Source organism: Atta cephalotes (genome assembly GCF_000143395.1).
Source record: "Atta cephalotes unplaced genomic scaffold scaffold00044, whole genome shotgun sequence".
Lineage (NCBI taxonomy): Eukaryota > Metazoa > Arthropoda > Insecta > Hymenoptera > Formicidae > Atta > Atta cephalotes.
In genome coordinates, this window is record NW_012130108.1 from 1,775,233 (window position 1) to 1,793,221 (window position 17,989).

Sequence of the window (17,989 nt, forward strand, 5' to 3'; positions counted from 1 at the left end):
TATATATATATATATACACATACAAATATATGTATATTATGTTTATATATATTAAAGTCTTACATGAGAAAGATATTTTTCATATTATTCTGTATATACTATAATAAATGAGGATGGATTAAAATAGGTTGAAATTTTATCTATCTGAATATGTACTTTAAATAACACAGACTTTTTATTTATTCAGTTGGATTCAATTGGACTGACAAACTACATTTTCTATTCAGAATTTTGAATTGATTATTTACGAGATATGAAAAAACTATTACTTTTAAATTGAAAAAGATAGAAATGTGCTCCATCCAACTCATATAAATGAATAAACATATTCGGAATAATTCGGTTTCATTTTAACGTTCGCGAATGCGTATTTTCAAAAATCTGAATCTATCTCAATCTAATTCAATCCATTCTCTTATATATAACCACTCTTCTATATTAATTTAAGAAAAAATATAATTAAAATATAGTGAAATATACATATCTACAGCTACAAATTATTTATGATTTGTTCAGAGCAGTAAACGTATTCTGAAATTATAAATTTAGATTGTGAACGATACATATACTCTGTATAATTACTTTGTATAAAACTGTTTTGTTGAAAATATGCTATTAACATACATATCATGTATATTCTACAATTTATTTAATATAAATATTACACAATTAACATTAATAATTAAATATTATTAAATATTTCATATTCTCAGCCTTCTGATTATCTTCATTCTTTGTTCTGCTATTTATAAAAGTAACAACATTAAGCCGATTAAAGTGCAATCAGCTTCCAGAAGAGTATTCATTTCAGCAACTAAGAATTTAGAAGAAATTTCAAATCCTTTATCCATAATCAAATCTTATAGATTCTCTCATATAGTATCTAAAATAAAGAACAAAATAACAGTATTCATGAAAATATAAGTATTCATCAGTATATAGCAAATATCATTAAACATAAATAACATTTATTTTGAAAAAAAATAGATTTACATGTACTGTCCAGATCTCTGACTTCTTGATAAGTCTTTGACAAACGCAAAATTTCGATCCAAAATCAATATATAGATTATCACCAATCATATGATATATATGTATCTCAGTGACCAGTTATGACTTCTTCCAGATCACCTAACACATTGAAAATAAAATTATGTATTTAATATTAATATGTCGTTAATATTAAAGTATTTAATATTTCCTAGTGTGTACAATTGTTTGACTGCTCTTTAAATACATATTATATACATAATAATAAAATGTGTATTTAAAGAGCAGTCAAACAATTGTATGCACTGAAAAGGAGAGATTTATTGACAGATTTGGAGTTGCGAATCAAGAAAATGAACATCTGTAGCTGATTTTTTTATTGTGAAAAACTTTTCATAACTTCGTACAAAGTCACTCAATTTCGCTTCAAATTTTTGAGTTACTTCTGCATTCTCTTTTATTGTGGGTTTTTTTCCCGATATTGGGCTCCAGACGAAAATAGAATCCTTGCTTTGTTCCTCTGAATCTTTACTCGTGCTGAAACATCTTGTGGACAAGAAATTCGCTTTTAGAATGCCGAGAGATCGTAAATGTATTAACACTCTTTCGGGACGACATCTTATTCATGATGACAACAAAAAGTCCCGGTTTCCATATCATCACACTTGTTCATCCGGCAATAACTTTAGATTAGGTTAGGTTTTTATTTAATATCCTAAAGTTGAGATTATAAAAATTGTTATCTCGGAGAAGTTAAAAACGTGATTAAAAACATCAAATTGATTTTAGAATTAGAAAGAGATTTTTGTCAAAGAGAAAATTTGTATTCTACGATAAAATATAAAAAAATGTTTGAGAAAAAAGAATTCATTTAATCGTTTCTAACGTCGTTTTTCTTCTTTCTGCTAAGAGGAAGTTTATGCTATGAATATTATTGTAATATTAAATACATTATTTTTTATATTATATGTTTCAGATTACCTTAATAAAAGGAGATTAAAACGATAATGTTGTTGCCTTTTGCGGTGTCAAATGTTGCAAGCAGAAACATTTTTACTTCATTCCTGTGAGTCAGATAATTAAATTGAGTCCATTGAGAGTAGTGAATAACAGCGAGAAGGCAAGCTATGATGGAGAGTAGCTCACGTTGCACACATATGTACACAAGCGCGGGGTAGGATACATCAGTGAGACAATAAATGAAAAACTACATAAAAGATATTATTTTATAGGATCAAATTTATCTAAACAATGCTATACATATTATTTAGGTGATAGAATTTTAGTTGCTATAAGAGGAGAAAAGAAAAAGGGTATATTGATTGGATTGAAACAGCAACAGATCCCTAAAGTTCCCAAGTTTGAGAGCAACAATCTGGTACTCAGGACAATGGCACGCTTCTAAATACAAGAATACAGATGCCTATTCCACACATATTCTGAACGAAAATAAAAAAAAAGACTCACAGCAAAGGAGCAGATTATACTAAACTGATAGCGATTGTATCCAGATTCATGTAGTGTATCTATCTTGCCTACTATTGTAATATATGTATTAAATATTTCATTATAATATTAATATTATACTTATTTAGTATTACGCAAAACTTGTAATGTGGATATGTAATATTACTCATGCACTTGTGTGTATTTTATTAATATTGGATCGTCCGGAAAGTTCGTGCCGCAAAAGATTTAAATTTAATAAATGAAATTAAAAATTTAAATCTTCTGCGTTTCACTTTTTCTTCAAAATCGGCATGAACTTTCCGGACAACCCAATACAACATTGGTCATCATATAATCTCATCTTTGTTTAATGTTTGATGACAAGAAGGATGAAATGATATTGCGTATCCTATGTATGTGTATGCTATGATTTTGATAGATAAGTTTTGATAGATAAGTATAACGCTGGCAAGTGTAACTTTAGTTCAATTATTAGCCACGTGATGTCTATCTTTTTATATTTAAGCGATTATATATTTAAGCGATTATTTAAACTAATTGTCAAAGTTATTATACCTATATTAATGCCTATATTATTGATTTATGATTTTTTTATTAAAATTTTAGCAAATTACATAACTTTTTTTTCTTCGCCTTCAAATAGAATTTATTATCAAATTTGTCTTCATCGAATTTAGAAATCAAATTAGTAATGCAAATAATTCTTCAGTTCCCGAAAGCACTTGTTTTCGATATGATTCTATATAAGAATAGAATATAGATGAGCATTTCAGATCCTCGGATCCAGAGGATCGGTAGTCTGATACTGGTGAAGAAAGCTTTTCGTGTCTCTAATCTGATAAATTAGAACATAGTTTAATCAAAATCTTTATTTAATAGTTTCAATATATAGGTTCAGATACAAAATAATATAAAACTGTGTTTCAGCATAGTAGATCTGGTAGTATATTTCATAATCATGGATCATCGATCATCATAAAAAAAAGTCTGAAAAGACTTCTCTTATTAAAAAACAGACTTGGATAGTATTCATCTGAGACCCGTGATGGGACTCATGATGAATGTCCTTGTCTAACTAAAAAAAAACAAAAAACAAAATACAAATAAATTGTAAATAAATTTGTAATATAGTACTAATAAATAATTCGCTAGATAATAGCGTTATTGCTTGTGTTGCGATATTCACTGCCAATACTGAATATCTAGTACATTACCTGTACTATAGTTCAGCATTACACAGTGAATATGGGAACAAAACCAATTGTAAATAGCACTTCTAGTTAAATCTAGAATCAATCACCAGACTTACTATGTTGAAACCAGCAGTCTAATATCAGTTAACAGGAGCCATTGGACAGGAACCATTCAAGGCATTATCCTTATTCAACCAGTAACGTTAACTACTTTTTTTTGCGTTGAGCATAACGTAATAATTTTGCTGTCCAAAAATTTTTATGACTGTCTAGTTTAAACGATCCGAAATACACGCAACATCTCAATACGTTTACTTAACGGTCGCCATAGTCGCTATCATGATAGAAAGAATCTTTAATCAAATCTTAGATCCTCTCTATAGTATTTAAAATAACGAACAAAATAACAGTATATAAATATTTCATATTTATCAGTATATTTGATATATAGCAAATATCATTAAACATAAATAACATTTATTTTGAAAAAAAAATAGATTTACATGTACTGTCCAGATCTCTGATTTCTTGATAAGTCTCTGACAAACGCAGTAAGATTTCGATCCAAAATTAATTACGTATTATCACCAACTACATGATATATATATATCTCAGTTATGACCTCTTCCAGATCACTTAACACACTGAAAACAAAATTATGTATTTAATATTAATATATGTCGTTAATATTAAAGTATTTAATATTTCCTAGTGTGTACAATTGTTTGACTGCTCTTTAAAAACATATTATATACATAATAATAAAATATGTATTTAAAGAGCAATCAAACAATTGTATGCACTGAAAAGGAGAGATTTATTAACAGATTTGGAGTTGCGAATCAAGGAAATAAACATCTGTAGCTGATTTTTTTATTGTGAAAAAACTTTTCATAACTTCGTACAAAGTTACTCAATTTCGCTTGAAATTTTTGAGTTACTTCTGCATTCTCTTTTATTGTGGGTTTTTTCCCGATATTGGGCTCCAGACGAAAATAGAATCCTTGCTTTGTTCCTCTGAATCTTTACTCGTGCTGAAACATCTTGTGGACAAGAAACTCGCTTTTAGAATGCCGAGAGATCGTAAATGTATTAACACTCTTTCGGGACGACATCTTATTCATGATGACAACAAAAAGTCCCGGTTTCCATATCATCACACTTGTTCATCCGGCAATAACTTTAGATTAGGTTAGGTTTTTATTTAATATCCTAAAGTTGAGGTTATAAAAATTGTTATCTCGGAGAAGTTATCGTGATTAAAAACATCAAATTGATTTTAGAATTAGAAAGAGATTTTTGTCAAAGAGAAAATTTGTATTCTACGATAAAATATCATAAAAAAATGTCTGAGAAAAAAGAATTCATTTAATCGTTTCTAACGTCGTTTTTCTTCTTTCTGCTAAGAGAAAGTTTATGCTATGAATATTATTGTAATATTAAATACATTATTTTTTATATTATATGTTTCAGATTACCTTAATAAAAGGAGATTAAAACGATAATGTTGTTGCCTTTTGCGGTGTTAAATGTTGCAAGCAGAAACATTTTTACTTCAATCCTGTGAGTCAGATAATTAAATTGAATCCATTGAGAGTAGTGGACAACAGCGAGAAGGCAAGCTATGATGAAGAGTAGATCACGTTGCACACATAGCGCGTTGTACACAAGCGCGGGGTAGGATACATCGGTAAGACAATAAATGAAAAACTACATAAAAGATATTATTTTATAGGATCAAATTTATCTAAACATTGCTATACGTATTATTTAGGTGATAGAATTTTAGTTGCTATAAGAGGAGAAAAGAAAAAGGGTATATTGATTGGATTGAAACAGCAACAGATCCCTAAAGTTCCCAAGTTTGAGAGCAACAATCTGGTACTCATAAACGACAATGGCACGCTTCTAAATACAAGAATACAGGTGCCTATTCCACACATACTCCGAACGAAAATAAAAGAAAAGACTCACAGCAAAGGAGCAGATTATATTAAACTGATAGTGATTGCATCCAGATTCATGTAGTGTATCTATCTTGCCTACTATTGTAATATATGTATTAAATATTTCATTATAATATTAATATTATACTTATTTAGTATTAAAACTTGTAATATGGATATGTAATATTACTCATGCACCTCTGTGTATTTTATTAATATTGGGTCGTCCGGAAAGTTCGTGCTGCAAGATTTAAATTTAATAAATGAAATTAAAAATTTAAATCTTCTGCGTTTCACTTTTCCTTCAAAATTGGCACGAACTTTCCGGACAACCCAATACAACATTGGTCATCATATAATCTCATCTTTGTTTAATTTGACAAGAAGGATGAAATGATATTGCATATCCTATGTATGCTATGATTTTGGTAGATAAGTATAACGCTGGCAAGTGTAACTTTAGTTCAATTATTAGCCACGTGATGTCTATCTTTGTATTTAAGCGATTATTTAAACTAATTGTCAAAGTTATTATGCCTATATTAATGTCTATATTATTGATTTATGATATTTTTATTAAAATTTTAGCAAATTACATAACTTTTTTTTCTTCGCCTTCAAATAGAATTTATTATCAAATTTGTCTTCATCGAATTTGGAAATCAAATTAGTAATGCAAATAATTCTTCAGTTCCCGAAAGCACTTGTTTTCGATATGATTTCTATATAAGAATAGAATATAGATGAGCATTTCGGATCCTCAGATTCAGAGGATCGGTAGTCTGATACTGGTGAAGAAAGCGTTTCCTGTCTCTAATCTGGTAAATTAGAACATGGTTTAATCATCAAAATCTTTATTTAATAGTTTCAATATACAGGCTCAGATACAAAATAATAAAACCATGTTTCAGCAGTAGTAGGTCTGGTAGTATTATCATGGATCAATGACCACAAAAAAAAAGTCTGAAAAACAGACTTCTCTTATTAAAAAACAGACTTGGATAGTTCATATGGGATCTGTGATGGGACTCATGATGAATATCCTTGTCTACCAAAAAAAAACAAAATATAATAAAACAAAACACAATAAATTGTAAATAATACTAATAAATAATACTAATAAATACTTGTAATATAATAAATAATTCGCTAGATAATAGCGTTGCTAATAGTGTTGCGATATTCACTGTCAATACTGAATATCTAGTACATTACCTGTACTATAGTTCAGCACACACAGTGAATATGGGAACGAAGTTCCAATTGTAAATAGCACTTCTAGTTAAATCTAGAATCTCAATCACTACCAGACTATGTTGAAAACAGCAGTCTGATATCAGTTAACAGGAGCCATTGGACAGGAACCGCTCAAGGCATTATCTTTATTCAACCAGTAACGTTAACTACTTTTTTTGCGTTGAGCATAACGTAATAGTTTTGCTGTTCAAAAATTTTTATGACTGTCTAGTTTAAATCGATCCGAAATACACGCAACATCTCAATACGTTTACTTAACGGTTGCCATAGTCGCCATCATGATGGAAAGAAGAAAGATGACTCTCATTATTTACCATGTTGAAGGAAAGCATGGAGCAAATCACCTTGATGGAAAAGATACCACAGTTGGTATCATTAGCTCGATTATTATCACAGTCGGTATTTGCGCAGCGATTGATAAATATGTGAAATTATGCGAAAGATAGAAAGCTTTAAAGTCTTGCAACGTCCGCGAGAGATCAGTTACTCACTTAGTTGTTGTTCTGATCGCGGAAGAATGTGACGGCTTTTGTTCATGTATATACGTAATACGTAGTGTATTTCACTGCGTTTTTTTTTGCTCTCGTTTTCTGCTATGCGAAACAAGGAATAACGTATTGTACATAAACGGTAAAAGGCCGCGAATCGCAGTGATGTGCCCTCGACAATTTTCCGCGACGTGCGAGTTTGTGTCCCATTGTCAGGTCATCGCATTTGACGAACATCAATCGAGTCGAGGAACGATAACCTAATTTGTTCGACGATTACGAATCAAGGATAGACGGTTGCTTAATTCACCTGTAGGACACACGGTGAGTAACATTTTTGCATGGTCCGCACATTCTTTGTACAAGCTCAATCAACTCGACGAAGCGTTTCATCACAATGGGCTTTTTTTTCTGTGTCTCCTTTTTTCAACATTCCTCACCTTGTCCGCGATGTTTAACATTACGATCATGACACGCACGAGTTTGTGCGTTAATCGTGAATGATATCCTATTATTCCTGTTTCGTGTAAATTATGTAGGATAGGGATTGCATGCATCATCTGTGTGCCGCACGTATATATGTGAATTATATATGAATGTTTATATGTGAATTATATATGTTCGTAATTAGGATCTTATCTGTCACGAAAGTTACGAAAGTTAAATTTATATAATATTGTTAAGTACATAATACTACAGTGTGTGTGTGTGTGTGTACTTCGCCGTACATTTTCCTTCGTTCTCCGCAATAACATGGTCTCAACAATTTTTTGCGATGCGCGAATTTGTGTTTAAAAATGTAATTTTGATAATTATTTAGAGTGCGGACTGCACTTCCGATTTTGATGAAATTAGGCTCATTCAGTACGTTTTTGCTCGAAACAGAAGAATTTGTAAGAAAAACTGTCGGCCCCACAGAGATATTAAGCAAAGTTTTTTTTTCTTCGGAGTGTCCCTCGGATAAGGGAAAGGAAAAGGCATTAAAGTTGACTATTGAACTTAGAAAATCCGTCATAGCGACGAGATACAACGACACGACTGGACCATCTATGAGCTACGATCATACATAACACGTAATTGAGGATAGAATATTTTCTACTTCAATTACATAAATTCTCTTAAAAGCAAATTCTCTGCTTTATAAAAACACATTTCTATGCTTTAAAAATACATATTATTTTCTACATAATTTTTGTTTTAACAGTAGAAAATTTATTTTTAAAGCAGAGAATTTATGTTTTTAAAACAAATATCTAATCAAAACAAATTATCTGCAGTAAAAATAAAAATTATATAGAAAATAATTTGTATTTTTAAAGTAGAGAATGTGTTTTTAAAGAAGAGAATTTGTGTAATTTAAGCAGAAAATACTTATTCTGGCCTCAGTTATATGTGCATGACCAGCTCATGACACATAGATGTGTCCAGTTGTGTCGCATTTCATCACAGCTATTACAGATTTTCTAATCTGTAAATAATTCATCAACTTACTACTAATTTAACGCTTAATATCTCGGTTTGAGAACGACCTAACGTTTTTTTTCTTAGATTTTTTGTTTCGAGTAAAAACGCATCGAATGAGCCTAACTTCATTAAAATCAGAGATGCAGTCCGTATTGTAAATAATTACAATAATTTTATTATGTATTATTTGATGTTTCAGATTATCCTAAAGAGAAATCATAACGATAATGTTGTTGCCTTTTACGGTGTTAAATGTTGCGAGCAGAAACATTTCTACTTCAACCCCTGTGAGTCAGATAATTAAGTTATGTTCAATTGAATCGACTGAGAGTAGTGGACAACAGTGAGATAGGAAAGCAAGTTATGATGGAGGATAGACCACGTTGTATACACGTTTACAACAAGCGTGGGATGGGATACATCGGTGAGACAAAAAATGAAATGACTATATAAAAGATATTATCAGGATCAAATTTATCTAAACATTATTATATGAATTATTCAGGTGATTTCAGAATTTTAATTGCTATATGAAAAGAAAAAGGGTATATTGATTGGATTCAAATAGCAACAGGTTCCTAAAATTCCCAAATTTGATAGCAACAATATGGTACTCGTAGATAACAATGATACACTTCTAGGTACAAGAATACAGGTGCTTATTCCACATATTCCGAATAAAAATGAAAGAACAGACTCACAGCAAAGGAGCAGATTATACTAAACTAATAATGATTGTCAGACGTGTATCTATCTTGTCTACTATTGTAATATATATCAAATATTTCAAAAAAATGTTAATATTGTAATTTAGTATTTTCTACAAAACTTGTTTGTAAGCGTGTCATTCATGCATCTCTGTATTTTATTGTATAATAATATTTTAACAATAAAATTATCACATTCAAACCTATTTTTAGATATATATGCACTAGGGATATATTTCACGCGTTTGCAACAATCCTGTCATCTCATTCGTGTTTAATATTGGACAAGAAGAATGAAATGATATCCTGTATATGTGTATGCTGAGATTTTGTGTATAAGTATAGAGCTCGCAAGTGTAACTGTAATTATCAGCCATGTGATGTCTATCATTTTGTATTTAAGCGATTATTGAAATTAATTGTTGAAGTTATATTATGTGTCTATGTTTGGATTTATGATATATTTGTCTCAAAATTACTGATATGAAAACGCGTTGACAAGAAGAAGTATACGAAGCAGAAGTTGGAATTACCTGATAAATCTGTATGTAAATGTTATATTTAATACATACTTTTCATAACAATCTATAATTGTGACAGATAATTATTGAAAATATTAAGTATATCATTCATATATATCGATTTATCAGGTAATTCCAATTGCTGCTTCGTACTCTTCCTTTCATCAATGCATTTCCGCTTCACAGCTTCGCAAAATTATGTGTAGTTGTAGAATACTATAATATAATACAAATTATCAAATTATTTGACATCCAATATTTTTATAGATTATGTATTATATTCAGTTCATGCACTCGATATTATATATAAATAAAATTTGCAGTCGATAATGTCAGTGCTACACATGTTCCAAGATTTTGTACCACATCTTTCGAAAATGTTTGAAAGACGTCTTTTGGAAAAGTCTTAAAGACATTTAGTTCAAGATATGATATGTTCTCATTTGATATGTTCTCTAGGATGTATCGTTTTATTCCCATTTAACACTGCAAATAAGAAAATGGAGATATTAATATTTATTTATCTCGCTTATCTCAGTGTGTTGTCATTACTTATTATTAAAGTATTCCAATTTGTATACAAAAATCTGATAAATTTTATAAAAAATTATAAAATTATTCAAAAATCCTTTATATAGAAATTTTGAAAAATGATATAAAAAATTTTTACCAGGGCATCATTTTTTTTCTTTTCAAAGATTATAATAAATAATACAAATTCTCTGATTTTTTAAAATTAAATATCCGTCTGTTTAGTTGCGCCTTTCTTTCATCTTTTATGCACATAACAAAGTGAAACTGATGCTGTTGCACGTTTTATACATTATTAATTTTTCATTAATCTTTTTAATAATAATATATATTTTTCACTGACGACACGTGTTTTATTGACAATAAGTCTTGTTACAAATCTTACACTGCGTCTTTGGAGTACAACTTAATATTTCCTGCGAACGAATCGGCATAGGCTTTTTTTTATCATTATTAAAAAGCTTTCAATTGCATTATACTATGTATATTGTAGCGAGTTGCGTGGTTCTTTCAAAAAGATCGAGAGTATTACATGATACTTAGAAAGAACTACTTGACCTGCTTAAATCTAAATTAGAATAAGAAATTTATTATTTGTACATACATGTGGAAGTGATGAACATTCTTTTTTTTTAAATATCAACGAGACAGAGTAAAAATACACATTGAAAAATATAATTTAATATATAATATGTAATATACGTGTATATAAAAAGATGAGCCGCTCAGATTTCTCACATAATATATCAGTGGCCTTAATTGCAGTGTCGTATTGCTTATATTGCTTTTGTTGTATAATGTAATAAATTAGAATTGCTGTCTCATTTCCTGATGAAATAACAATAATTAATGATTCTATAAGACAAATGGGCCTTCCTTTCAGCCATCGCACTGTCTCGATCGATTGATGCAAATGTGCGCGACAATGGCATGACTTTGTATTGTGGTGCCGTGTACACTCCCACACGCGTACATGATGTAAATAAAACATGGATCTGTCTCTCTCGTTGCTGATCTCACGACATCAGTGCGAAAAAGTTGTTCGGCACAGATGTTGCAATATGATTCTGTCACCGCATTCGCTTCGCGTAAGCACAAAAGCATATGATAGACAAAGGATGTTTTACAGCAACATACATGGACAGTCTATTGACTTTGCATTACTGTGTAATACAGTGTATAATCTTGTGCTTTCCATCTATGACATAAGTCGACACAATCGCACACAGTTAAAATGCTAACTCTGGCGATGAGATAAAAAAGCAACGATTCAGATACAAGTCGACGCACTGTGCATTATTGTGTTACACAACGTATGTTTCGTTGCTGGAAAATACTAGATACCTACAAAATGCACACAAATGAGTGCTTTCCATTTAGTGATACAAGTCGACACAAACATCATTTTATCATTCACGAATAATTAAAACAGAACATTTGTGTCATCATTAAATGAAAAGCATCCAGTGTAACATGGTGAACCATTTGATTTTTGTTTAATATCTGCAAGAAACAACAAGGATATAATGATATACTGTGTTACATTGTAAACTGTAACTCTTGTTGGACAGCAGCCAAAATGTCGTTCATAAAAATCCTTGATGCATGTATACTGCGTACATTGTAATTATTTTCCACAAACAATATAAGTCGACTTTCTCTATTATATGCTCTTGCCCTAAATTTGGAAAAACGTACCCCAGAAACAAATGTTATATATGTATATGGACATATATATAATCATATATAATTGAATATAAAATATGTCAATTTTTTATATAATTATGTATAATTTTATATAATTATATATAAAACATTATTACGAAATTATATATTATATATGAAACATTTTTTCCCGAGGTAGCTTTACAAGAATCAATCGCAGTTAGCAATTCCCATCTTCGTTTTTGTGACATAATCTAACAGACTTTCTTTGAAGCGGATAAACAAATATAAAATAATCGCTCGCAATAAGATACTCGAACTTATGTTGCTCGGATGAAACTGGGCTCATCATCATTTCAGGATGTGCGATTCTTGAGCAACGTTGACTCGAGGAAACGGTAATTACACAAATAAAGAATCTAACAAGATAAATAGGAACAAACCTTAGGGATGAAGCGAGTATATCGTTAATTAAAAATAAGAGAGAAAAAAGAAACAAAAAAGACAAGTAAAGTAACGCGGCTCGTATAAATATGATTCATTTGTGGCGTCGTCGATTAAACTCTCAGTATCGCTCGATACCTCCGCGGCGAATATGGTATCGAAGCTCAACGATATAGAAACTCTCGCGAGATATATATATTAAAAGTATAAAAAAAAGAAAAAACCGTAACAGACTAGCGAGTGTGATCTTCTAACATGTCCTTTAATCCTTTCGAGACAATGTTTAAACTATGTCGCGACAATCTTCACGTCTACTACGCTTTGCGGCTAGCAGAGATCGCTAATCACATTTTACAGGGAATCTTTTAAGAAAACCGTAAAAAAGGAGTATATGCGCAAAAATACTAATCTTCTAAAAACGCGAGGTCTCGAAAGGATTGAAGACCTCAATATATATATTCTTGATATTCAACGCGAATATTTGGAGGGTCTTCGCCTCTTAATCGGTCTCTCCATAGAAAGATAGATTTTGCTGAAGTATCTAAAAATTTAACTACAAACAGATCTGAAAATAATTTTGTTGAACTGTCTCAATAATTATGTAGAACGCTCATAATAAGCAAAAAGTTTAGAATCAATATTCAAGCAATACCAGCTCAGACATTCTACATAATTATTTTGATAGTCTAATAAATTATTTTCAGATCTGTATCTATCTAAATTTTTATTTTATATTTTAGCAAAACTGTTTTTTCCATATTGGACTCCTGAACTGTTTGAGACAATAATTGACTTGGACTGAGACCAGTTACTCTTCCGTCTCAGATTTTTTACCGGTCGTTCCTTTTGCATTCGTACTCTTCGTCTTCCGCTTGGGCGGAACTGGCGCGTCGACGCCGACGGCACCGGTTGGCGGCGGTGGGGTCTCCGGTATGCTTGTGTCGGCCTCCAGGCTCTTCGCGCTGGTCTTCTTCATTGTTGTCTTCACGGTCTTCTTCGTCTTGCTCTGCGAGCCGTCCGCGGCGGCGCTCTCCGTCGCGGTTGAGGGTGCCGCCTCCTCGGGCTTTGCCTTCGGTTTCTTCGTTACCTTCTTCACCGTCTTTTTCGCCTTCTTGTCTACACCTTCCCCATCGGCACCGTCCGCTGAGTCAGACTTCTTCAGGCTCTTCTTCGCGGCCTCCTCCATCTCCTGCGCACTCTCCACGGACGGACTAATCGGTGGAGAGGCCTCGGTTACCGTCGGCGTCGATGGAACATTTGGCAGTTTCGCTTCAATGGGTTCTTCTGCCGGTGGACTTTGTTCAGTGATTGGCGATGTCAAAACTTCACTCGGTGATCTCGCTGTTGGTGCTTCCGTTGCTTCTGTTTGTTCAATAGACGGTACTTTTGTTATTTCAGCTTGTGCGACTGTTTCCGCTTGTTTCACGATCGTTTCCGTTGTCTCAGTAACTTGCTCCGCAGACTTCTCTTCCACAACTTCTGTCTTGGTAATCAGCTCCGAAGGTTTTATTTCTTCTGTTTCCAGCTTCTGTTCTGGAGTTTTTATTTCTGCCACTTTTATTTTTGCAACCTGTTCCGTTAATTCTTCTACAGATGTTGTTTCTAAAGGCCCCACATTGCTACTGATTAATATCTTTTCAGTAGCCGATACTGTCTCTGATGGTAGATCCCTAGCAACCAAATCGCTCGCTAGTTCCTTGATCGCCTCAGAAGGAACATCCATTTTTTCTGATAGATCAGAAATGTCGCGTCTCTCAATTTCACAAGCCGATCCGTTTAACTGAACAAGCTCCGTCGGAATCGGTGCAGAAGCGATATCCTTGGATTCGTGCACAGCTGTGACCGTCGAGGCAATCGCTTGATCGCTCACGGTTACAGCTGCGCCCAACACGGATTCCTTAGGTTCAGCCTGCAGAACCGATTCTGCCACTTGAATAGGCACAGGACTCACAGTGGAGATCTCAGAAGCCGCCAATAGCATCTCCGCGTGCTGCTCGCCCGGATCTATCGTAAGAGGTTGTGTTACGTCAGGCGCGGATTCGATTACACATTTCATGGTGTCTTCTATTGGCGCTTGGCTTGTTACAGGAGAAGTTGCAGTAATCTGCGGACTGTCTACACTAGTCAGGGCTATAGGCTGCGTTGCATCTTGAGGAGTGGAAGCTGGGGTTTCTGGTTTGGCCCTAGTAGGCACTGACTCGGTACTAATTTGCGTAACCGGCGCAGTTGTTTCTTGCACAGGTAGTTTGCAGATCAAGGGGGATATTTGCGAATCAATTTGTTGCTTCGATTCTTTTGCTTCGAGGAGAAGGCTTGCGCTTTGAGGTGCCGCTTCTTGCGGCGTTTGCGAACTTGGAAGTTCGCACGGTTCCGCAGTTGTTTTTGCGGACAACGGTTCTGCTGGCTGTTGCGGCAAAGGCACTTCAGTACGGATTTCGCACGATTTTGCATCCTTTGATTCAGTTGTCGGTTTCGCACAAATGTCTTCGAATTTTATCGGATCGTCGGATATTTTTGCGGTGGCTTCTACCGTTTTCTTGGAAGATAACGCGGGAACTTCTTGCTCGAGAATTGCTGCCGAAAATTTCTCCTCTTTAGAAACTTCGCATATTAGAGATTGCGTTGGATCCTTGTCGGCTTCAACTGAACGAAGAAAGAATGAAAGTGACAGATATATATGTAAATATGGACTAACAGAAAGAACTATTTTAACAAAAAATTAAGAGAAGAAATCGTGCAAAATACTATACGGTAAATAGAAACCGTTTTTTTTCTATTAATTTAAATAAAAGTAATGATCGATTAATATTGAAAAGATCATATATTACAAATGTTATATTTCGTGATTTTAGGCAAAATAGGCGATGATTGATGATAGTGAGAAAATCCGATTCCAATTATAATATAATAATATATCAAAATATGCTATAGAATATGAAAGTAAACCATGAATAAACAGTCAATAATAATAATATAATATGTTTGCTAAGCATTTTGGTAGACCAAATATATCCATGTCAAATATAAATAATGTTCATGTGCTCGTTTCGTTAATATAAAGCATATAAAGCGTAATGGATATAGCTTAATATTGCGCAAATATTATGCATGACAAATATTATGCTTATTTGCAAAATGAATGAAAGCCGATTACATAGTAGCGAATTAAAGAAGCAATATTCCGCAAAATATTTAATTAGTAAAGAATTACGTTTCATAAAGGCATGTTATTTATATAAAAGCAAAATATTAATTTTCAAAGTATTCATATTGAATTGTACCTCACACATTTTGTTCGTATTATACATTTTATATAATATACATCATGTTATACAGGATGTATATAAGGATTTCGAAATTCGCGAATCAAAATACTGCAGCAATGAAATGTCGAAAAAATAAGTTATAAAAATATTGCTATTATAAAGTAAGTTATGAAAATTATTTATCATTTATCGTTCTGAGTAATTTTTAAGACAGAAAAATTAAAAACTGGACAATTATAGATTATGTTTGAACGGCCATGAGCCGTGCGTTGATAATGTTATCGACATCAATGTATAACTGACGAACAAATGGCCGTTTAATTTTAACCTTTTTGTCTTAAAAATTATTCGAAACGACAAGTCACAAATATTTTTTACAATTTATTTTTTCGAACTTTCTTGTTGTGGTTCTCGAATTTCAAGACATCCAGTATACATATAATAACTTTAAAAGTATGTTGAAGGTGTATAAAATTCATTGATTTAAAAATGCAATATTTTTAAAAAATTCTTTTTAAACAAGCTAGAAAAATTTTTAATATGTAAAATAAAAAACAATGTTAATTTTTCGTTTATATATTTAGTAAATAATAACAAAAGAAGTGTAATTAAACATTTTTTTAAAGTATCTAACTAAAATTTTAGACTATAGTATATATCGTTTTACATAATTCAGTCATCTGAAGTATAGAATAATAAAGTAAGTGATAATGTCAAATGTTTTGTGTGTGAGTACATAAAATATTTACCCCATTAAAGCAAAACGACATTACAAGACGCAGCAATGCTATGGTGCCAGGATCTGTTAGTTGCTGTCCTCTGTTCCTGTTTCACAAACACTCAAACTAGATAAATTGCATTAACAAGAATATATCGTTTCGTACTTCTCGCTCGACGTAACAAATTCTCGTTTAATATAATATATTGACTTTTAATCATTTCCTCGCTCAACGTTTTCAATTTGAAATTATGAAATTGATTATCGCATGCTATTAAATGAAACAAAAACAAACAAAAACGCAAAGCATATACTCGAGGAAAACAGTTAATGGCTTTGCATCGTAAGCACATTAAATTATTTTAAAAATATAATGAAATATTTTAATTTATGATATATGGTTATCTTCTACTTTGGATAAATACATTTTGAATACGAGTTCTTATTACGAATTTATTTACGTATAATAACGCGATTTCATTTATAATAGCGAGACATACCGGCTAGTTTATCCACTTTGATATCAGCAGTCTCTTTTGCAGCAGTCTCTTTGACAGCAGTCTCTTTTGCAGCAGTCTCTTTTATAGCAGTCTCCAAAGTAGCGATATCCTACAAATATTTATCGTGATATGAATTATTCATTATCAAAATATTTATCCTTGTTTATTCAACTTTTTTTAGATCCAACTATTTAATGGCTCAAAAATAACTGTCGGTGTTTTAATTATTACAATTCTAGCATAAGCTACAGTAATTTCTAAATATACTCATCAAGATAAATATATTATAATTAAATTACCTCTGTAGGTGGAGTTGGCTCCCGTTGCGGCGCGAGGGAGAGCGTCTCGCAGATCTTTTTCCATATGTTATCAAAACTATCGCGACCCATATAGTCGATCTGTCCTTGTTCCCAGCTTTGCTTCCTCATGTGCTCCTCAAAAGCTACTTGCTCGGCGCTTCTTGCTTCGCCCAATGTTAGTTGAGCCAGGGCACCGGCGATACCAGCCTGTGCAATTAATAAGAATATTCTTTCATTCCAAACAACATCAAAGAATCGATTAATGTAAAATGACAGCATGAGTTACGATAAACACACGAGCGTTTCAAGCAATTTTATCTCGTCTGCATTCCTCGAGACAAGTCACGTAATACAAAGCTGGTGTTACTTACATGGAGAACACTTTCAAATAGGATGTACGTGTCAAATACAATAAAAGTAATATGGGTTAGTACATAAAAATAAATTGACAACTGTTACGTTTTCCAGAAAATAAAGGAAATTTTATATATATATATATATATATATATATATATATATATATATATATA

The 17,989-nt window shown here is 32.1% G+C and overlaps 1 protein-coding gene, 2 long non-coding RNA genes and 3 pseudogenes across 3 annotated transcripts in view; 3 read left to right on the forward strand and 3 right to left on the reverse strand.

The window, feature by feature from the left end:
• The first annotated feature begins 1,997 nt into the window (after window positions 1-1,997).
• Window positions 1,998-2,511, forward strand: LOC105622412 (annotated as a pseudogene).
• Window positions 2,512-4,512: 2,001 nt separating this feature from the next.
• On the reverse strand, window positions 4,513-5,210 carry LOC105622415. Its single transcript, XR_001046511.1, has 2 exons — window positions 5,132-5,210; window positions 4,513-4,696 (listed from the first exon to the last, which is right to left on the reverse strand). It is a non-coding gene; the product is annotated as an uncharacterized LOC105622415 (long non-coding RNA).
• LOC105622413 lies at window positions 5,158-5,681 on the forward strand (annotated as a pseudogene).
• A 755-nt stretch (window positions 5,682-6,436) lies between these two features.
• On the reverse strand, window positions 6,437-7,109 carry LOC105622416. The gene is made up of 2 exons (XR_001046512.1): window positions 6,815-7,109; window positions 6,437-6,647 (listed from the first exon to the last, which is right to left on the reverse strand). It is a non-coding gene; the product is annotated as an uncharacterized LOC105622416 (long non-coding RNA).
• Window positions 7,110-9,035: 1,926 nt separating this feature from the next.
• LOC105622417 lies at window positions 9,036-9,721 on the forward strand (annotated as a pseudogene).
• A 3,763-nt stretch (window positions 9,722-13,484) lies between these two features.
• LOC105622442 overlaps window positions 13,485-17,989 on the reverse strand; it is a 9,499-nt gene continuing 4,994 nt past the window's right edge. Inside the window, exons 7-9 of the mRNA XM_012203860.1 lie at window positions 17,460-17,666; window positions 17,161-17,269; window positions 13,485-15,319 (exon numbers count right to left, since the gene is read on the reverse strand). Coding sequence (XP_012059250.1) covers window positions 13,485-15,319; window positions 17,161-17,269; window positions 17,460-17,666 — 2,151 coding nt within the window. The remainder of the gene's footprint in view (window positions 15,320-17,160; window positions 17,270-17,459; window positions 17,667-17,989) is intronic.